The sequence below is a fragment of the Hemiscyllium ocellatum genome, chromosome 24, assembly GCF_020745735.1.
Source record: "Hemiscyllium ocellatum isolate sHemOce1 chromosome 24, sHemOce1.pat.X.cur, whole genome shotgun sequence".
NCBI lineage: Eukaryota > Metazoa > Chordata > Chondrichthyes > Orectolobiformes > Hemiscylliidae > Hemiscyllium > Hemiscyllium ocellatum.
The window spans coordinates 5,248,944-5,272,395 of NC_083424.1; the positions used below are offsets into that span (position 1 = coordinate 5,248,944).

The 23,452-nt window shown below is 44.5% G+C and overlaps 1 protein-coding gene across 1 annotated transcript in view; it reads left to right on the forward strand.

Moving 5' to 3' along the window:
* galnt9 (polypeptide N-acetylgalactosaminyltransferase 9) overlaps positions 1–19,407 on the forward strand; it is a 282,752-nt gene extending 263,345 nt beyond the window's left edge. The window contains exons 10-11 of the mRNA XM_060843904.1: positions 16,007–16,174; positions 19,018–19,407. Coding sequence (XP_060699887.1) covers positions 16,007–16,174; positions 19,018–19,164 — 315 coding nt within the window. The 3' untranslated portion in view covers positions 19,165–19,407. The remainder of the gene's footprint in view (positions 1–16,006; positions 16,175–19,017) is intronic.
* Positions 19,408–23,452: the final 4,045 nt, after the last annotated feature.

A 23,452-nucleotide genomic window follows, 5' to 3' on the forward strand; every position in this document is an offset into this window, starting at 1 on the left:
AGAGGGGAAAGATTTAAAAGGGACCTAAGGGGCACCTTTTTCAAACAAAGGGTGGTGTGTGTATGGAATGAGCTGCCAGAGGATGTGGTGGAGGCTGGTACAATTGCAACATTTAAAAGGCATCTGGATGGGTACCTGAATAGGAAGGGTTTGGAGGGATATGGACCAAATGTTGGCAAATGGAATGGAATGAATTTAGGATATCTGGTCGGCATGGACAAGTTGGACCAAAGGGTCTTGTCCATGCTGTACATCTCTGTGATTCCATGTTCTCTCTCATTTTTCTGGCCAATTGATTCTGCCCCTGTCATGTGTGTACAGCAAGGACTTCCTGAATGTGTAGTTCAGAGGGAAAACGCTCGGGTCTGAACCTTACTAATATCTGAATTGCTGTCACATAGTTTCCTATTCAGGTCTTCAGTTACAATCTTTGAATGTTGTGAGGTTGGCATTGTTCTGCTGGGGTCAAATGTTAGTTACCTGCTGATGATCGAGGTCAGGTGTGAGTTATATCTGTCAATTGGAAGAGAGCTCAATTTATTCCGTTTGGATACCATTGCTTTGCACTTTAACTGTTTTATGAGGACCAGCCAGTCACATGATATTTTCTGTTCCTGTTTCTATATTTCCATTAGTCAGATTAGAAAGCTCAAAAGCATATCAGGAATTATCTGTCACCAGAATCAAGTAGACCCATTTATTAAAGCATTGTCAAGAACCCTGTGAAATTAAATAGCTTTATATTGATACCTATTGTCTCCCACTGTGTGCTACTCACTCAACCAACCTCTCCATTTCCATTAGCAAGATCATATCAGGCAATTGAAACTCCACAACTGACTTTGTAAGAAATGAGGAGAAAGTGAGGACTGCAGATACTGGAGATCAGAGTCAAAAAGTGTGGTGCTGGAAAAGCACAGCAGGTCCGAGGAGCAGGAGAGTCGAGGTTTTGAGTATAAGCTTTTCATCAGGAATGTGTAAGAATAAATACACATTACTATAAGCTACATGCACTGATTATTCAAGCAAGATCTGCGTGAGAGTGTGAGGACACTGGTCCCAGGAACATTGCCTTCGGGGACCACCCTGCCTAAGGGCATTGTGCCTCTATCTACCCCCATGGACTGCAGCGGTTCAGCAGGACAGTTGAATCGTCGACTCTGCTGCCCCTCGGATGCTTCCTGACCAGCTGTGCTTTTCCCGCATCGCAGTTTTTGACTCTGTAAGAAATGACATGATTATACGTCCCACAGCACCTCAGCAGAAAACCAGCTCCCCTTTAAACTCGAGCTTCGGAACTGGACATTTTGTTTGTTATTTAAATCATTTGATCGGATATCTAAGGCATCCCATCAATTGTCACGTGTTAATAGGTGGTCATAGGAAAAGGCTGCACTCTGGTTTTAACAACTCTTGTTGTCTTTAAATGACATATTGGCCTTGAGAGAGGAAGGGTGGAGTCTGGTCTGAGCTTGGATACTGCTACTGCAAACCTGAAATAAAAACTGAGTGCTGGAAATACTCAACAGGTCAGGCAGGATCTGCGGAGAGAGAAACAGAGTTAATGTTAACTGATTGATGACCAGTTAGATCTGTTGTATCACATGATGAGTTCCACCCATTAAGATTTTTTAAAATTTTCTTATGTGATGTGAGCATCACTAGGCCCAGCATTTATTGCCCATCCCTAATTGCCCCTTGAGAAGGCAGGGGTGAGCTGAAATGTACACAAGGACTCTGTCCCCACTGTTCTCGTGGCAAGGAGTTCCAAACTCTCACAACTCTCTCAGAGAAGAAATTCCTCCCCATCTCAGTCTGAAATCAGTGCCCCATTATTCTGAGACTATGCCCCCTGGTCCCAGACTCTCCCATGAGGGGAAACAGCCCCTCAGCGTTGACCCTGTCAAACCCCTTAACAATCCGATAGGTTTCATGTCTCATTTTCTCAACTCCAGTGTGTAGACTCACAACTCCTTTAACCTTCGCTCAAAAGACAATCCCTCCATCCCGGGGATGAGAAGAGATGAACCTATATCTCAGTTGGGCCTGTATCTTACCCTAAAACTGTCACCGATGTAATGTAATTAGCTCTGGATGTAGATTTGCTCGCTGAGCTGGAAGGTTCATTTTCAGATGTTTCGTCACCATACTAGGTAACATCTTCAGTGAGCCTCTGGACAAAGCACTACCGGTGTTTCCTGCTTTCTATTTATAGGTTTAGGTTTCTTTGGATTTGTGATGTCATTTCCTGTGGTGATTTCATTTCCTATGGTGATGTCATGTCCTGTTCTTCTTCTCAGGGAGTGGTAAATGGGATCCAGGTAATTAGCTGTTAAGTACTATGTAATAAATAAAAATTGAACGAGCTGTGAGTGCTGTGTATCTGAAACAAAAACAGAAATTGCTGTCAGTTCTGAGGGTGGGTCACTTCACCTGAAACATTACACTGATTTCTCTCTGCAGATGCTGCCAGACCTACTGAGCTTTTCCAGCAATTTCTGTGTTTGTTTCGGATGTAATAAATGGGTACTATTTATCGATGCGGGCTCCTTCCCCACATGGTGTCAATAAGTCAGATCAGCACCAATAAGGAGGATTGGTGGCAGTGAATTTACCCGAGGTGTCTCAGATGGTGCACAGGGACATGGCCATGCCAACAGAAACACAGGTCAAGCTGGGTGGAGCTGGAACAACTTGCTTTTTGAATCAGATCTCTTTGAGACCACCACTTCAGCAGCGTCCTGAGGGAGGACTGCACCATCAAAGGTACTGACCTTTGACCCAGATGTCAAAGTGATTTCCGAGGTCGATGGACCTGTTCCCAAGCTTTATTCAAGTAATACCGGTGTTAGGGTGGGGGCTGGGGGTGGTCAGTGATCTTGCAGCACTCTCTTGATAAAATAGGAAGGGCTTGCATTTGAATAGCGCCTTCTTGGAATGGCCAAAGGAGATTTGCTGTCACTGGTGTGCTGGAGGAAACGCAGCCAGTTTGTACCCAGCAAGTTCCCACACATGGCGATGTGATTATAATCAGAGCATCAGGTTTCATTTAAAGGAATAAAGCCTGTAGGCCAAACATTGGCTCAGGTAGCGGGGAGATCTGACCCGAGGGAGAAGGTGGGAGCTTGATTTAGTCTCATGGCCCCTCAAAAACATCAACACCGACAGTGCAGCAGCACCTCAGTACAGTCCTGGAGTCATTGAGATGTACAGCATAGAAACAGACCCTTCGGTCCAATTCATCCATGCAGACCAGATATCCTAACCTAATCTAGTCCCATTTACCAGCACTTGGCCCATATCCCCTTAAGCCCTTCCTATTCACATACCCATCCAGATGCTTAATAAATGTTGTAATTGTACCAACCTCCACCACTTCCTCTGGCAGCTCATTCCATACACGCACCACCCTCTGGGTGAAAACATTGCCCTGTAGGCCTCTTTTATATCTTTCCCCTCTCACCCTAAACCTATGCCCTCTAGTTCTGGACCCCAAGGAAAAGACCTTGTCTCTTTATCCTATCCACTCCCCTCATAATTTTGTAAACCTCTGTAAGGTCACCCCTCAGCCTCCAACACTCCAGGGAAAACAGCCCCAGCCGGATCAGCCTCTCCCTCCAGAGGAGTGTGGTGGGGTGGGTCAGCCTGGGGTATGCACTGAGGTGGCTGTACTGAAATTGCCCGCATGTAATGAGTAAATACAGCTTCAACGCCCAAGAGTCTATCGATTGGCTAAAGGAAGGTGCGTTTTGTAGATATTACTTTGTTGAACTACCTATTGAGAAGCAGGAAGTTTTAACATTTAGCTCCTGGCATTTGAAACATTTAAACCCCAGCATCCGCCAACGTAAATGGGACTGATTTTAATTAACTGGCAGCAAGCGTCACTCTTGATTTGTGCTTTAGAACATTAAAAATATCCTTTCTACAGAGCATGCCTGAAATCCAATCTATCTAAAGAGCTGCAGACCTATAAAAGCATTCAATAGTTTGATGATTTATCAGAGTTCTAATTAGTTCAGAAGGAAGATGGATCTGAATGAGATATCCTTCCAGAATAGTTATCACAATATTTAATTCTATTTAACAAAAGCATGCCCAAGACACAAGATGGCATCCTGACTATGATTCCTGTGTTGCTCATCAATGGTTGCTTTCCTTTGACATATCTTTGTTCCCTGTTATATCAACAGATTAAAGCCAGTGCTGTATGTTCAGTACTTGCCAGGTGGAGCCTTGTGAGTGTAACTGCATTTATACTGCGCCTCCAACCCAGTACAAATGTGTCCGAGGTGCTTTGTCCAATCTTTAAGGAACACAACGTAACAGTGAGCCATGTAAGCTGAGTCAACATTCGGTCAAATTTGACAAATGGCTTACATGAGGAATGAGAGATTTAAGGAAGAAATTCCAGGGCTTAGAGACCAGATACAGAGAGGGATGACCACCAACTGGGGGGGGAACGTGATAGAAGTTGAGGACCCTCGATAGGTCAGATTTGGAGGAACACTGATAAATTGGAGGGTTTTGTGGCTGAAGGAGATTACAGGGATAGGGAGGGGGAGGAAACTGAGGAGGGATTTGCTAAGACAGATGAAAGCTTTAAAGTTGAGGCTGTGCAGCATGGGAAAACAGAATGGGTCAGACATTATCGGGAGGTGGGTGACGGGAGAACAGATTAGACGCAGCAGAGTGGAGGAATTCGGAATAAATTTGCAAAGGATCAGGTGGAGTCTGTGCCTCCTGCATTATGTTCAGACACAGGAAACAGATTAGATTCCCTACAGTGTGGAAACAGGCCCTTCGGCCCAACCAGTCCACACCGACCCTCTGAAGAGTAACCCACCCAGACCCATTTCCCTCCGACTAATGCACCCAAAACTATGGGCAATTTAACATGGCCAATTTACCTGACCCGCACATCTTTGGACTGTGGGAGGAAAACCACGCAGACACAGGGAGAATGTGCAAACTCCACACAGACAGTCGCCTAAGGCTGGAATCGAACCTGGGTCCCTGGTGCTGTGAGGCAGCAGTGCAAGCCCTGCCTTACAAACAGGCAATCAAGGAACAAGAGGCGACCATTCGGCCCATTGAGCCTGCTGTGCCATGCACTAAAATCATGTCTGGCTGATCTTTAACCTCAACTCGACAGTCTTGTGTATCCCCTGATCATCTTTCATCCCCTTGGTCATCCAGAATCTGTCGCCCTCTGCCTTAAAAATATTTAAAAGTTTTGCATCCACTACCTTTTGAGGAAGGAAATTCCAAACACTCACAGCCAGCTGAGACAGAAAAGAAACGTTTCCTCATCTCCATCTCAAATGGGCGACTTCTTATTTGTAAATGATGACCCCTTGTTTCAGTCCACTCCACTGGACTCTTGAGGAGAGTTGCGATGGAGAAGTGTCTGGGCCTTGGAACGGTTTCAGGTCCTGCTGGATTATTGAGGATGTGATTCATTCGGGAAAACATTGGCAAAGCAGTAGTTCCATTATGTTGGCCACATTTCCATTTTCGAGGGAACTACCAATTATGAGCTACACCAATTATACTAAGTCCCCAGTGTCATTCAGTGCAAGTGAAAATAGAGAAAAAACAAAGAAAGACCTATATCAGGCTAATCTGTTCTCCCGTCACCCACCTCCCGATAATGTCTGACCCATTCTATATAGAATCTTTCCTGACCCTAGGATGTCCCAGAGAGCAACAGAAGTGGTATTTCTTAAAGTGTATTGCAGTGTAGGAACAACAGCAACTAATCTGCACCCAGTCAGATTCCTCAAACAGAAATGTGATAATGATCAGTTAAACTGCTCTGTGCAATACAGATTTGGGGATAGATATTGCAGAGGGCTAATTCCCCTTCTCCTCTTTGAAATAGTGGCTTACGACTTTTTATATCGTCCTGAGAGGACAGTAAAGATCTCAGTGTTGGGTCCCATCAGAAAGAGGGCACCTTTGAATGAGCACACCCCCTCAGTGTCAGTGCTGTGTGGTATCGAGTGAGAACTCTGTGGTCTGGTCTCAGGAGTCGCTTGAACTCACAATGTGGTGACTCTGTGGCCAGAGGGTCACCTCAGAGCAGCTCTCCCAGTGAAGGCTCAGAGGTGGCAGGAGCTACAGAACGGCGAAGGGAAGGCCATGGCCTAGTGGTATTATTGCTGGCTGTTAATCCAGCGACTGAGGAACTATTCTCGGGAACTAGGTTTGAATTCCACCATGGGATATTCATGGCAGAATTTGAATTCAATAAATATCTGGAAGTAAGAGTCTAATGATGACCGTGAATCCATTGTCAATTGTTGGGAAAATCCCATTTGGGTCACTAGTATCCTTTAGGGAAGGAAACTGCCATCCTTACCTGGTCAGGCCTATTTGTGACTCCAGACCCACAGCAATGTGGTTGACTCTTTATTGCCCCCTGGGCAATTAGGGATGGGCAATAAATGCTGGTCCAGCCAGTGATGCCCTCATCCTGTGAGCAAATACTATAAAAAAGAAAGGGGAGCTGTAAAGGTATATGAGAGCGAGAGAGGAGATTTAGTCCAGTGAGCCAATGAAATGTGTGCTGTGAATAACTGTCGTGTTTGTGATATTCTTTCTGAGATTGAGGTCAATGTATTTTACACTGATCTTCTAGAAATACATCACAATGGAACAATGCAGGAATTGGAGGCTGTAGTGACAACTGATTGCCTGTAGCACAAAAGATGCTTATTTGCTCAGCAACTATAGTGTGGCATTTTCAAACCAAAACTGAAAAGTTGAAGTAGAGAAATTGGGAGAGAGCAGAATATGAAACATCTGAAGATGAATTGATGCTGTCAATTTACTGTCTGCAAATTTACTGAAATGTTTCATTCTAAAGGGGCACTCTTTTCCTGGTCAATTAATTTGATGTGTTTTCTCAGCCTGTCCATTGACTGCCACTTCATTTTCCTTCGCTTTAGTTATTGCTGGAATAGTCTGCCTGACAGCACTGGGAACACTGGCTGTGAGTGATTGGCCATCCCCTCCATCACCCAATGGCCAAGAGGGATTTGTTCATATTCTTCCTCAATTATGTCACGACACACCATCTCTCAATGAGATGGATAACAGAGGGATGCTGAAAGATGCTGTGATTAGAATAGTTAGGTGATTGTTATTGATCAGTATGGATGCGATGGGCTGAAGGGCTTTTTTCTGGGCTGTAGATCTGCAGACACGGGCTTTGGAAAGGGAAGACAATGGTCTTGTAGTATTAGTGCCAGACTACTAATTCAGGGACGCAGGTAATGTTCTGGTTCAAATCCTGCCATGACAGAGAGGGGAATTACAACTCAATTAGAAATCTGAATTTAAGAGACTGATTGTCATCAGGGTCACTAATGTCCTGAAGGGAAGGAAACGGCCATCCTTACCTCGTCTGGCCAACATGTGACTCCAGACCCACAGCAATGGAGTTGACTCTTAATTAGGGATGACAATAAATGTTGGCCTAAACAATGACACCCTCATCCAATAAACAAGTTGGGGGATCGGGGGTGTTCTGGTTTTGAGCATCTGAAGGCACTGCATAAGAATTTCCTGAATATTGCTGTGAGTGAGGGCCCAGAGAAAATTAATGAGAACGTTTTAAAAAGTTTGTGTTGGTCTGCTTGGGCAACTTCTGTTCATTCCATGATTGAAATCCCTGTTGAACAACTTGCCCATGCACTCCTTGTTTAAATGTGCAGGCAGTAACTCACTCTGCAGGCATTTTGATTCCAGCAGTCACACACTGTGCGATTGATTTAACAAGGAACAATCATTGCACCACATGGACTAGCTGAGGAAGCACTGAACTGGATCCGAGAATATACCTGAGCGGGGGAAGGAGATGGAAGTTTGGAGAGATGAGGGAAGGCTATTGGAAAAACGGATGAGGACAGGAAAGACATGGATGATTAAGAATAGAGGGTGAAGGAAAGTGGAAGAAGGAGTGAAGGAGAAGGGAAAGGATGGGGTTAAAAATCTCACAACACCAGGTTATAGTCCAACAGGTTTAATTGGAAGCACACTAGCTTTCGGAGCGACGCTCCTTCATCAGGTGATTGTGGAGGGCTCGATCGTAACACAGAATTTAGAGCAAAAATTTGCAGCGTGATGTAACTGAAATTATACATTGAAAAATTGATTGTCTGTTAAGCCTTTCATCTGTTAGAATACAGTGATAGTTTCACTTCTTTCATGTGTAAATCATAAAAACATTTTTTAAAAGTTGCATTCTCGGGTTAGCTGTTAACAATGGTGATAGCTAGACAATATGTTGAAGGCGTTAGCCCCCTGTGTTCTCTGTCTATGATCTGATGTTTAGATTGATTCTAATCTCATAAATGAGATAACAGTGTTTTATATAAATTCTTGCAGTTTTTGAGCTCAGAGTTCTACATGAATGTATGCAGTTTTTGAGCAAATTGCAATGTAACTGTGCAATAGAAATTCACCCCACAAAATACATGTGTGCATGTGGGTCTTTGTCTGTGTGTGTGTGTTTGTCTGGGGTGGGGGTTGTGAGTGTGAGAAAGTGTGTGTGTGTGTAGTGAGTGCTGAGTGTCTTAAGTCTGTGAGGGGGTGCATGTGTGAGTGTGGGAGTGTGTGTGTCTATAAGGGTATGTGTGGGTGTCTGTGCGCGTCTGTGTGTACCTGTGTCCGTGTGTATTTGATAGTGTGTGTGTGTAGGAATATCTGTGTGTGTGTAGTGCAATGGTGATCACCTGTAATGTGACATGAACCCAAGGTCCTGGTTGAGGCCCTTCCTGTGGGTACCGAACTTAGCTATCAGCCTCTGCTCGGCCACTTTCCTCTGCTGCCTGTCCCGAAGTCCACCTTGGAGGATGGTCACCCGAAGGTCCGAGGCTGAATGTCCTGGACCACTGAAGTGTTCCCCAACTGGGAGTGAACCTTCCTGTATGTTCCCTCCCAGTTGGGGAACACTTCAGTGGTCCAGGACATTCAGCCTCAGACCTTTGGGTGACCATCCTTCAAGGTGGACTTCGGGACAGGCAGCAGAGGAAAGTGGCCGAGCAGAGGCTGATAGCTAAGTTCGATCCCCATAGGGAGGGCCTCAACCGGGACCTTGGGTTCATGTCACATTACAGGTGATCACCATTGCACTACACACACACAGATATTCCTACACACACACACACACACAGACAAAGACCCACATGCACACATATATTTTGTGGGGTGAATTTGTATTGCAGAGTTACATTGCAATTTGCTCAAAAACTGCATACATTCATGTAGAACTCTGAGCTCAAAAACTGCAGGAATTGATGTAAAACACTGTTATCTTATCAATCTAAACATCAGGTCATAGACAGAGAACACAGGGGGCTAACACCTTCAATGTATTGTCTAGCTATCACCATTGTTAGCAGCTAACCCGAGAATGCAACTTAAAAAAAAGGGATTTTGTGATTTACACATGAAAGAAGTGAAACTATCACTGTATTCTAACAGATGAAAGGCTTAACAGACAATCAATTTTTCAATGTATAATTTCAGTTACATCACACTGCAAATTTTTGCTATAAATTCTGTGTTACGATCGAGCCCTCCACTATCACCTGATGAAGGAGCGTCGCTCCGAAAGCTAGTGTGCTTCCAATTAAACCTGTTGGACTATAACCTGGTGTTGTGTGATTTTTAACTTTGTACACCCCAGTCCAACACCGGCATCTCCAAATCATGACTACTATGGAAAGGATGGGGAATATGATGTAGGGTGAGTGATCATATACATTTTAATATTATGTATATTTGAGTTTATGAATATTTGAATTTGAATTATTGCATGTGGGATTTCTCTGTGCCTAAAAGGGTTTAATGATTAACTTGTAAGTATTTCTGTAGCCATAGTGATTTCTTTTAGAACAGTTTGAGAGAGATAGCCTCTAGAAACTGGGTTTTTGGATATATTAGAAGAACTTAAGAGTGAACAAAGTGCGCAATATTGTTCATGAGGCTTCCTAATCGAAGAATCTGAGCTTTCTTTTAAGGGTAGAGGGAAATCTCCACAGCTAGAAATGAACAGTGTCCGTTTTTATTTTAGTTTGGGGAGTTGCACAGGGTTCTTAGCTGGAGATGGAAGTGTCGAGAATTTGCTTATGAGAAAGGGAAAAGAAAGTTATGATTTGTCAAAACAAAATCTCTGACTAAGGAGTTTAGTAATAGTTCCAGGCCAGGAGTGTTTTGGTAAAACCTGGAAGTGATTATTTAAAGCTGAGAAGATTTAAGCTCAGGAGTGTGAAGGCTACAGGAAGAGGTGTTCAGATTCTCCAGATCAGGAGTTAAAGTCACAGGTAAAGTACACCTGTTGAGGTCATCAAGAAGGAGATTCTCTCTGATGTCAGTACTGTAAAGGGATTACATTTTGACCATGTGTTAGAAATCTTTAAATGCAAGTTTTGCATCTATATTTCAGTCTATTCTGTTCTATTTTATTTCATTGTGTTCCGTTCTATTCTATCTGCATTTATTTTGTGACAGAAAATGTTTTATTGTTAAAACCAAATCTGCCATATTGTGTGTTTATGCTTTAGTGGGAGATCATCACATTGAAACCAAAAATCAAAGTAACATATGATCTATCAAACCAGCTCTGACCTGGCCAGTAATACCATGAGTTGGGATTATAACAGGAGGCAGAGACCTGGTAGGAAGAAGATGGAGAAAGGAGGAGAGATGTGGGGAAGGAGAGATGTGGGGAAGGGGAGAGGTGGGGAAGGGGAGAGGTGGGGAAGGAGAGAGGTGGGGAAGGAGAGAGGTGGGGAAGGAGAGAGGTGGGGAAGGGGAGAGGTGGGGAAGGGGAGAGGTGGGGAAGGGGAGAGGTGGGGAAGGGGAGAGGTGAGGAAGGAGAGAGGTGGGGAAGGGGAGAGGTGGGGAAGGGGAGAGGTGGGGAAGGGGAGAGGTGGGGAAGCAGTGAGGTGGGGAAGGGGAGAGGTGGGGAAGGGGAGAGGTGGGGAAGCAGTGAGGTGGGGAAGGGGAGAGGTGGGGAAGGGGAGAGGTGGGGAAGGGGAGAGGTGGGGAAGGGGAGAGGTGGGGAAGGAGAGAGGTGGGGAAGGAGAGAGGTGGGGAAGGGGAGAGGTGGGGAAGGGGAGAGGTGGGGAAGGGGAGAGGTGGGGAAGGAGAGAGGTGGGGAAGGGGAGAGGTGGGGAAGGGGAGAGGTGGGGAAGGGGAGAGGTGGGGAAGGGGAGAGGTGAGGAAGGAGAGAGGTGGGGAAGGGGAGAGGTGGGGAAGGGGAGAGGTGGGGAAGGGGAGAGGTGGGGAAGCAGTGAGGTGGGGAAGGGGAGAGGTGGGGAAGGGGAGAGGTGGGGAAGCAGTGAGGTGGGGAAGGGGAGAGGTGGGGAAGGGGAGAGGTGGGGAAGGGGAGAGGTGGGGAAGGGGTGAGGTGGGGAAGCAGTGAGGTGGGGAAGAAGAGGGTGCAGAGGGAATAGACAGAAGAGGAAAATACAGTAAAATTGCAATAAGTCAATGTTGGAGAAAAGTAATTGGTGACATAGCAATGCAGCAAAAATGACTTTATTTTTCAATTTGTTTACAAGGATGTGACCTTGTACAGTAAAAGACATTGAAAGACATTAGAGGTTAGCTCTGACAGTAACTCTTTCCTGCTGAGCATGCTGCCTTTAGATGACTCCACCATGTTGTCGAGTAGTTGGACATGTTTTCCATGTTTTTGTCCTGTAGTTTGAAATTGTGAGCATCTCCGTGGCCTTTGTTCAGGATGGGTAAGGAGGCAGGGATTCAGGGTTCTCACTGTGAACACCTTCCTTTTTGTCCATTGATACATTTTCTCCACTTTCCTGATCCGTGCCTCAAACGTGCTGCCATCCAGGTGGCTTTGTTAGCCTTATAATTCGTGGGAAGTCTCTTTACATACACAAAAAAATGCCACTTCTTCGACTCTCCTATCACAAAGGGGAGACATTTCTTGGTACCATCTGTGTTGACATGAAGCACACCAGTGACAAATTCCTTGCTTCACTTCCCACCATTATGTGTTTCATCTTCAAACACTGAAGAGCAATCTGCTAAAAGGGGAGCTGGTTGTGAAGTGGAAATGTCACTAGACTGGAACCGTGAACCCTGAGTTAATGCTGAGGGCAAATGGGGTTGAATCCTACTTTGGCGAATGGTGAAATTTAAATTCACAATTTACATCAGACAAAGACGTAGTCTATTAGCCCATCCCTTATTCTGCTACTCCACCGTTCAATGAGATCACCGTTGACCTGATAATCCTCAAATCTGCTTTCAGTAAAAGTCTAACTGGCATTGGTCATAAAAATCCATCTGGTCCACTAATGCCCCTTTAGAGAAGGAAATCTGTTGCCCTTTAAATGGTCTGGTTTGCATGTGACTCCAGACCCACAGACATGTAATCAGTGATGGCCAATAAATTCTGGTCTAGACAGTGACACCCACATCCTCTGAATAAATAATAAAAGAAAAAATAAATCAGTTTGGTATCATCCAGGTTGACATTATTCTTTGGTATGTATTTGTTTGGGAAGTCAATGCAGATTTAAGACGCTAAGACCTTGAAGGTAAAGGTAGGCCATTCAGCTCTTTGAATCTGCCAACCGTTCAGCGAGATCATGGCTGATCTGGTAATTCCCGACTCCATTTTCCTTCCCTCTACCCATAACCCTTTCTTCCAATCCTGATTAAAGATCTCAGTCTTGAATACACTAATGACCCAGCCTCACAGCCCTCTGTGATACAGAATTCCACAGACTCACTCCCCTCAGACAGAAGAAATTCCTTCTCATCTCTGTCTTAAATGTGGGATGCATTACTCTGAGATGTCCCCTGGTCCTAGACTCCCCCATTAGGGGAATCAACCATTCCGCATCAACTCTGTCAAGTCCTGAGGAATCTTGAACATATCAGTAAAAATGCCTCTCAGTCTTCATTAATCCCTGAGACATCACTAAGGTGGCCTTGCTCTATTCTGATTGGTTGGTGCAGTCACGTGACAAACATGCATGGGGTCAGCTGATCCGGAGTTAGCAATCCAGAACTTCACTTTATCGCAGGCTTTTCCTTCCACTGGGTTTCTTTTCCCGCCAACAGCAATGGCCAACAACTCAATTTTTAGGATTATCCAAGCTTGACTGACCACAATTCCATTGGAAAGCCTCCAAAGAGGGAAAGAGGAGAGAGTGAAAGGAAAATATATTTTGTGGAAGCCAGGTTTGGGAAGGCAGGGGGGTTGGTAGAGTGAGGCAATAAGGAGAAAAGGCAAGGTGGAATATGGGATGAATGGAAGAAGGGAGGTGTTGGAGGATGGATGGAGCAAGGGTGAGAAAGTTTATATCTAGTCAGTAAAGCAAACTGCATAGTAGCCAATCACTTCAACATAGAGTTAGTAAATAATACTTTCCCATCCTTCATCACATCACTCACTGCATTATCTGCTTCAGAGGCATCTGTCCTTTTGCAGCTTTACTCTCATATTTTGAACATTTCCTCAGTTCAGGGCAATTTACTGTCTCCTGTATTTATCTCTGGAAGTGTCTAAGGACATTACTAAGCTGACTTCACCCTGTCCTTGACATCCAGCATTCATTAAGAGTGCTGACGTTTTACTGAAGTGAAAGTAATTACTGGGAATCGTTTCTCTCAAAGATGACTGTGTTAGTCTGAGTGTTCAAAAATGACAAATCCAAGATGACTGATGTCTTTTACAATACTAACGACTGCATTTATTTAACCACTTTATCATTTTGTATATCTTAAAGTGTTTCAGACAGCGAATTACTCAGAGGTCTACTGACCATTATCTAATTAAAATGTTTAAGATGACACAGGGATTTGATATTGTTGGGGGAGGTCCAGAATAAGAGGGGAGGAAAACGTCAAACTTGAGTGAGGATGTTGCCTGGGATGGAGCATTTTGGTGATAGAGAGAGGCTGGATATACTCAGGTTGCTTCCTTTGGAGCAGAGAAGTTTGAGACTGGATGTGATGGAGGTCTATACGTTTATGAGGGACAAGGGCAGGGTGAATAGGAAGTTAGCTATTCCCCTGGTTTGATAACAAGGGAACACATGTTTAAAGTGAAAGGCAGGAGGTTTAGAGGGGATTTGAGGAAAACAAAATTCGCCCAGAAGGTGCGGGGGAACTGGAATACTCTGTTGGGAGGGTAGTTAAGGAGGGAAAGCCTCACAACCGTTCAAAATTACTTGGATGAACACTTGATGGATATGGGTCTAGTGCAGGAAAGTGGGACTGATGTCGATTTAGGATAGTTTTGGATTGAATTGAATTAGCTTTATTGCCACATGTACTCAAATAAGTGTAGTGAAAAATATACAAGTCACCTCTTACAATACCATCTTAGGTACAAAGGTAGCTAGGTACAGACTGAATGGGCTGAAGGGCCTCTTCTATTCCACACTGTATATGATTGTGTGATTCGACTCCTGGGTGATATCAGCAAGTCCTTTCTCACGCAGAGAGAAATGAATATCTGGAAGTCTCTGATCCCAAAAAAATCCGGTGTGGGTTAAAGACCAATTGAATATTTCAAAGGTAAACAAGAATATTAAAAATTAATGAACAAAAGCAGGAGGATAATATCAAACTACAATCTAATTGGTGGAATAGATTCAAGAAATCTCCTTTCATTTTGTTGATTGGATGTGGGTCTCACTCATCAGTATTAATTGCCCAGAGGACAGTTAGGAATCAACCATATTACTGTGTGACTGGAGTCACATGTAGGTGGAGAAGGACAGCTGATTTTCTTTAGTAAAGATAAAGCCATCATAGCCCTACTGTCTCATTAGTGAGAGAGAGAGAGAAATGACTGGTGGTGGTTTGACCTGAGGGTCACCGTGCCTCAGGCAGGGGGAGGGATTGAGAAGGATAGTCCCTCATGGTCACCTCCACCAGTGCAGGGATTGAGCCCTCACTGTTAGCATCACAAACCAGCCATGTGAGCTCATTTAGCTTTACCAAGCAACCATATTGAAGCATGCTACAATAATTGACAATGGTTACCGTTAGGTCAGCTTTTTATTCCAGGTTTTATTGGATTCAAATTTCACCAACTGCCATAGTGGGGTTCGAACCCATTTCCCCAGAATGTTGATCTGGGGTTCTGGATTGCTGGCCCAGTGACATGACCATTCTGCTACTGCCTCCTGTTGTTATATCAGAAAATAGCAAAAGCTACAAGTTTGACTCTACAAACCAGATTGCTGACAAATAGCCAAAGAGGTGATCTTTGATTGAAACAGCAGCTGCAGGGATATCCCCAGAATCATCAGCCTTTACACATTAACCAGCAGATGGGAGCCCAGCTTTAACCTCACAGCCAAAGAATGGCATCGCTCAGCAGTGCAGCGTACTCTCGGTACCGCACAGGAGTATCAGTCCAGGCTCTCATGTTGGGCTTGAACCCTGCACACCTACTCAACACCGAGACAAAGAAAGAACATGCATTTCCATAGCGACTCTCACTGCCTTGGGTTTCCTGTTGCAGGGGTGCTTTTTGAGGTGATGTCACTGTTGTAATGTTGGAAATGCAGCAGTCAATTTTGACACAGCAAGATCCCACTGTGATAATGGCCAAATCATCTGTTTTAGTTTTAAACAGTTTCGGTTGACGGGAAAATTTGATGATGAGATTGGAGTGAACACCACCTCTGTTTGTCTAAATGGTACCCACGGGGTCTTGACATTGACCCTAGAGAGAACACGATGCCTCAGTATAATGTCTCAGCTAACAGTCAGCACCTCTGACAGTGCAGCACTCTGTCAGTGTTGCCCTGGAAGTGTCAGTCCAGATTCAGTGTCGAAATCCCTGGAATGGGGCAACTTCTGGCTCATACACAAAGCCGTTACTCTCAGAATCGCCAAACTGTGATCAAAGTGCGTATTAATAATTTGCATCTTTACCTGGTAGTTTATGTTTAAAGCTGAGGACAGCCAATGGGTGATTGTTTTTGTTTTATTTCCCCAGCTGGTACGTTACACCATTGAGGGGCTTCTGCAACTTGGGCCCCTGGGGTCAACAAATTTCCTACCCGACACCAAATGTTTAATTGATGACAGAAGAATCAAGTTCCCAACTCTCAGGAAATGCGACGAGGTACCCAGAATAAACCAGAAACTCTGGGATTTCACGCAGGTAATGTTGTTCTGTTTGCTCCACCTGAAGGAGGGGGAAGGGTGGAATAAACGGCAACTATTCATGAACATGAGCTGTTCACCAAAGAGTCCTTGATTGTTAAGGGTTTGCTTATCCAGATACTTATCCAGATGGATTGAGAATCAATAGAGAACTTTGATTTGACCAACTCGTGGTTGAGATCTGGAATCAAGCTTGATATTGAGGCTTTTGTAGCAATATTGTGCAGATTTAATTGGTGATAGTGTCCTTACCTCTGAGCCAGGAGAGCCAGGTTCAAGACCCACCTGCTCCAGAGCTGTATAATGACATCTTTGAACAGATTGATCACAGATGTTTTAATTTTGGCTGAGGGCTTTCGAATGTCCTGAAGTTGCGAAAGGTGCTATATAAATCCAAATCTTTCTGTGTCTGTAAATGCCAATGGACCCCTCAAGGGATAATTTGGTCTTTATTTCTCACACTGGAAACAGTAAGTACATGTGTCTGTCTGTCTGTGTATATGCTGTCTTTAATGGGATCCACATTTATCTCACAGAGAAGAATATAAACGTCCTCTCCCTCTGCTGTTTGTTGTTTCTCCAGCAAAGGACCAGCTGTCATTGTACAAAACCCTCATCTCTATTACACTCCAATTACACTTGAGAAGCTCGACACCATCCAGGACAAAGCAGCCCCCGCTTGATTAGCCCCACATCCACCTACACCCCCCTCCCTCCACCACTGATGCTCAGGAGCAGCAGTGTGTACTATCTACAAGATACACTGCAGAAATTCACCAGAGATCCTCAAACAGCACCTTCCAAACCCACGCCCACTTCCATCTGGAAGGACAAAGGCAGCAGATACATGGGAACACCACCCCCTGCACAATCCCCTCCGAGCCACTCCCCATCCTGACTTGGAAATATATCGCTGTTCCTTCAGTGTCACTGGGTCAGAATCCTGGAATTCCCTCCCTAAGGACATTGTGGGTCTATCTACAGCACGTGGACTGCAGCGGTTCAAGAAGGCAGCTCACCCCCACCTTCTCAAGGGGCAACTAGGGATGGGTAATAAATGCTGAACCAGCCAACGATGCCAATGTCCCATTCTCACAACCAAGTCATAGCCTGACTGCAACAGCTCAGTGACATCCATCACCCCGCTCGCCCAACCACCCCCATCAACCCCAGCTCTGCCTCTGGAAGGCATTTTTTCCACTTTTCAGCTCCAATCAAATGGCCAGTTTTTTTAAGAGATCCTTTTTGCTCTTCCAAACACCTCTTTCTTTCATTGTCTGTGGAATTTGCAGCATTATGTTTTAGGATCCACAATTTAAATGTATTCAATTTGAGCTGCAAACCTTTACTTGTTGTCCAGGATTTGTAAATTTACAGGAAAGCGACAGAGAAAATGCAGCATCGGATGGGTGTTTTCCTTGTAACAACCTTGAGTCTCCCTGTTGTTGACACATCCATCATCTTCAGAAAATCACCTCTGGCCATCTTTATCCTTCCTCTACCTCCTGCAGCACATCTGACACCTTCTGTTATCATTTGTCACACCATCCTCAATCTTGCTTCCTCTAATATATGCCTTCGAAATAACCTTTATCTCTGATGTTCACACTCCATCCAAATTCTAAGCTTCTAGACGAAATTGTGCCTTAAAAGGGCGGCACAGTGGTTAGCACTGCTGCCTCACAGCGCCAGAAACCTGGGTTCAATTCCCGCCTCAGGCAACTGTCTGTGTAGAGTTTGCACATTCTCCCCGTGTCTGTGTGAGTTTGCTCCGGTTTCCTCCCACAGTCCAAAAAAAATGTGCAGGTTAGGTGAATTGGCTGTGCTAAATTGCCCCTCGTGTTAGGCGAAGGGATGAACGTATGGGAATAGGTCTGGGTGGGTTGCTCTTCAGAGGAGTTGGTGTGGACTTGTTGGGCCGAAGGGCCTGTTTCCATACTGCAAGTAATCTAAAATTATTACTTTTTATACTTTAGTTCTTTAACATTACTGATATTTTGTGAGGGGTGTTTCTGCTTCTGTGGACTGTGTTGTATCATTTTAGTCTCCGTATCTGAGGAAAGATTATGTGGTGATGGAGGAAGTGCACTGAAGGTTTACCACACTGGGATGGCAGGATTGATAGAGGACGAGGGATTGAATCATTTAGGATTATGTTCATTGGAGTGCAGAAGCACGTGGGGGGAGATCTGATAAAAACCTGTAAAATGCCTACACAGGGCAAATGCAGGTAAGATGTTTCCAATGACCAGAGGTCACAGTCTAAGGACATGTTTAGGACTGAGATGAGGAGAAATATCTTCGCCCAGAAAGTGGTGAGCCTGTGGAATTCTCTGTCACAGGAAGCAGTCAAGGCCAGACCGTGATGTGGAGGTGCCAAGGTGGACAATGTCAGAAACACAGGATACCCGGTTATAGTCCAACATGTTTATTTTAAAATCACAAGCTTTCAGTGCACTGCCCTTTTATCGGGTGAAGGGTTACGGGGCAGCGCTCCGTAAGCTTGTGATTTCAAATAAACCTGTTGGACTATTACCTGGTGTCAAAGGCCAAAACAGTGCATCATTTCAAAGAGTTGTGCATAGCATTTGGAGTTAATGGGGTCAAAGGATATATGGGAAACAGCTGGAGTTGGTTGATGAGCTGTGATCATAATGAATGGTGGGGCAGGTTCAAAGGGCTGAATGGCCTACAGTTGTCTCCATTTTCTATGTTTCTGTGTCTGTGTACCATATGTTTGTGATTTCATTGTCTCCAAAATGAAAATAAAATTGGAAAATTATGCCAGGGACAGTTCATAAAGAGTGCGATTTGGTAATGCATATTCACCTTCTTTTGCAGAATGGGCCAATTATTAACAGAGACACGGGACGTTGTTTGGAAGTGGAAATGACCAAGGACGCTAACTTTGGTCTGCGGTTATCCTTGCAGAAGTGTTCCGGGCAGAAGTGGATAATCAGAAACTGGATCAAACATGCCAAGCACTGAGTGCTGATGGGATCTATTTGCTGCATCCCAGTGTATCTTTGTATATCTACTTCCACATGACATTGTGATGTGTAGCCACGCACCCATGAGACATTGTGGGGGACACAACATGGAATCATCCAGTCATCCTCAATGAAGGGACACTCTGATCAACACACTCATTTGAAATTATTGACTACTGCACGGCATTAAATGAACAATAATGATGTGCCTTTTTTCACTTATAAACTTCTTGACTGGAACCAGCCCCTTAAGCATGTTTCGGTTTATTATATTGGAACAGAAAACTGTAAATAATAACATTAAAAAAGACTTAAATGTTACAAGACTAAATGCAACCATTTTAAAGGGGAGGCAGGAGCAGGGAGACCAAGGGGATTAACGAACACAAGTCTTGGGAAGATGAGCAGGTTGTTAAAAACACTCACACACCAGATCCCAAGTTTTATAACTTGGTGCAGACTGGGCTTTTCTTACCTAGTAAACAGGGGGTGGGAGCCCTGGGCTAGGGACAGGGAGATAGCAGACTCAGCACCAAGTTAACTTCACAACCTGATTCCCCAGGAGACATCTCCTGGGAAAGCTGTGAACTAGGTTGGCTCCCTGCCTCACGGAGGTAGATAACTACTTTGTCAGTCTAGTTAAGGCTCCGTGTTGGGGCTGTGCTGCCCCTGTCTCAGTCCATGATGGCAGCGTCCTGCTAAACAGCCATGGGAATATTGGAGCCATGCTCCCCATTGGCAGGGACTGCAGGGTTATCACACAATGTATCACCGTCTGTAAGTAGATCAGCAGAGGGGTTATCTCTCTCTGACCTGAGGTCTCCACTACCCTCAGTCCCCTTCACTGCACTTTGACACACACATACACACACACTCTCGCACACTCACCGTACACACATTCTCACACACGCATTCTCAGACACACACAGTCGCATACACTCACACTCTCTCACATACTCTCTCACACACATACACACAGACCCTCACACTCACACACATACAGTCTCTCGCTGACACACACATTCATAGTCACACACTCACACTCTCTCTCACACGCACTCACATTCTCTCAGTCACACACACTGGCTGTAACATGATTACATCACTAACACATTAAGCGCTGTTTCTAAAGTGTGATTTTTCTATAATGTGGGGTCACACAAGAACACAGCCATCACGTTACAGAACTACCTGCACAGGTGATCACTCAAACAACGTTAAACAGAAGATGGGGGCATTATTTAGAGAAAGCAGGTCCTGAAACAGAATAACATGTAGCGGGAAGCCCCTCTCCCCCCCCCATGCTAACACTGGGACTTTGTGTTCAATTCCCTGGTGTGGGATTCCAACCCACGGGCTTTGGACCCAGAGGTCAGCTTTTTCTAACACCACTGGCAAAAGATACAGCAGATAGTGTGACCATAGGGAACAGTCTCCATGACATTGCTCACATGTCAATCCAATCTGATCCTGCACCCTCCTAACACTTTACTGTTAATCCTTTTTAACCTTCCATTAGAAATCGGCCCACCCCTGTGGATTTTCCATTACATTTTCCACCGAAATCTGAGCCATCAACAGAATGGAGCTGACTGTTCCTGAAGTTTTCAGAGTTTTTCAGTTGATTGATTTATCTGGCATCAAAGAAACAGCATGGCCCACTCCCTGCTGGCTTGAAGCCTTTGGGAATGATTTAATTACTCAAAATGAAAGTGAACAACTTGGGTAGAGCAAAGACATTACCACTACATGGAAAATATCAAACAAATTGCAGCATTTGGGATGGAGAGAGGGATAAGGTGAAGGAAGGAAGGGTAAAGAGAGGAGGAGGGGGATGAGGAGATGGGTAAGGAGTAGTCTGCGTTCTGTAAGCCTCCAACACTTATTTTTGGATTTTCTACCAGAGTCTTGATGAGCTGCTTCAGCGTCTAATTCAGCCCTGCCATTTCCCTCGGCCACATACCCTCGCTCTTTCAGCTGACATCCCTTTCTCCATTCTCATTCTTGGTGCAGTCTCTCGGGTGGAACAGCTGACAAACAGCCACATCACTCATGACAGGAACAAGGTCAAAACACATCCGTTGATTTATTTTTTCTCAAATTGTTCAAATGGTTCTTTATCCTCAACCTGCGATCCCGAGCCTTTGTTACAGCTCTCAGCCAGAGGGTAGTGACTCTGTGAAAGATGTTGCTGCAGAGGGCTGTGGAGGCCATGTCATTGCGTGTCTTTAAGACAGACATCGATCTGTTTTTGATTGCTAGGGGGGTCAAGGGTTACAGGGAGAAGGGAGGAGCATGGATTAAGAAACATACCTGCAGTGTAGATTTGATGGCCCAATTGGCTCCTATATCATGAGGTCTTATGGTTTTGTTCTGAGTGCTCACTCACAGTCTTTATTCCCTACAAGTGAACTGACCAGGGCAACGATGCATAACACCTTATGTTGCATGAGGAAGCTATTTCTCTGTTGGATGATCACAGCGCAAGGTTCAGGTCCGTCGAAGGGACACATAAGGTATTGAATTGACAGCTCATCAAGATGGTTACAACAGAGTGAAGACTGTTACATTTTCTTGCACTGAGAACTTGATGAAAAGGCTGACCAAGTGCAGTTTCATATCAACAAGAAACTTATTTTTAGTGGAAAGTTCTGGAAGTGCTTTCATTTTTGCTTCTTCATGAGATGCATTAATTGCTCATCCTTAACTGAGATAGCAGCTCGGTATCAATCACATCGCTGTGGGTCTGGAATCACATGTAGGCCAGACCAGGGAAAGGTGAGAGATTTCCTTCCAGAATGGACAGTAGTGAACCAGATCGGGTTTTTTTATTATAATTGACTGTGGTCACCATTAGGCACTGTTGGTTTTTTAATTAAGTTCAAATTTTCATCATCTGCCATGGCAAAATTCAAACCCATGTCCTTCGAACATTAGCTTGGCATTCTGGATTATTAGTTATTCAGGGACATTGCCACTACGCCACTGCCTCCCCCATGATCTAGAATGTTCTGCTTGAAAAGATGGTAGAAGTAATTTCAAAAGCGTAGCATTTATTTACATAGTGCTTAATACCATTCTTCCAAACAGGTCTGCCCTAGTTAGTATGTTCTATATGAGCCTGCTCCCACCATATTCTGCTATCCCTCTCTCCCCCATGTTTATGTGAATTCTCCTCAAATCTTTCTCTCTCTATCCTTTGTATCAATCATTCCCTGAGGCAGCAAAATTTACTTTCTAACTTGATTCAGGGTAAGCTGGGTTCACTCAGTTCCCAAGGGGATTTATTAGTAATTATGTTATAGCAGTGGTCCCTAATTCTGGTCTCCTCACTCAAGTGGAAACAGTCCAGGTGCAGGGAAAATGTTTTGTGTTGCAGGGATTGGAGTGAGGTAGAAGGATGCTCAGAGCTGTACAAACCAACAGGATTCACCAGAATGGTCTGATATGATGGATAACACACATAGCCAGTGAATCTTACAGTGCGGAAGAAAGCCAGTCTGCCCATCATGGCTCTGCTAGCTCTTTGAAAGAGCTATCCAGTTAGACCCACCTGCCTGCCCTTTCCCCATAACTCTGTACTCCCTTTCCACTTTAAACATGTTTCTAATTCCTGTTTAATGCTTCCTATTAAATGTCCTTCCTCTGCCCTTTCTGACAGCTCGTTCAAAGTTGTAACTCACAGAATGTAAAATTAATCCTCGGGTCTTCTATTTGTTACTACATCCGTCTGCATCAGTTAGAGATGCTTCTTGTCAGTGGGACTTTCTCTTAATTTACTCTGCAAAAACTCCTCGTGATTTCTGTTAAGATCACCTTAACCCTGTAAGGAGAATAATTCCAGGTGTCCTGTCTTTCCACATGTGATGAGGAAGGAACCGGGAAGAGAGTTCTGGGGTACTCTGGAGATTATTGCAAGGTGTGGATTGGGCAGTCCGTGGAGACAATGTGATGTGTGTTGGACACATGAGTCCCTATGTGTGCGACAGGTATCATTCACAGAGCTATAAGATGTCTACTCTATGCTTCAGTTTTGGTTTCTAGATCTTTCTGCAGTTTTGCTTATATTTCTCCCTGAGTCTGCACCCAGGCTGAATGAATCAAGCACATTGAACATCCATAGAAAGCAGTCAGGTAATGAGAAACAGAACAATTAAACCATTGAGCCACAATAGGACCAGGACACAAACTACACGGAAGCCCCTTCCCCAGGGTGTAGGCAGTGGATGGAATGTCGAAGATTTTCAGCATGAAATGGCCTCAGGCGATTAATGGGTTTAATCTGG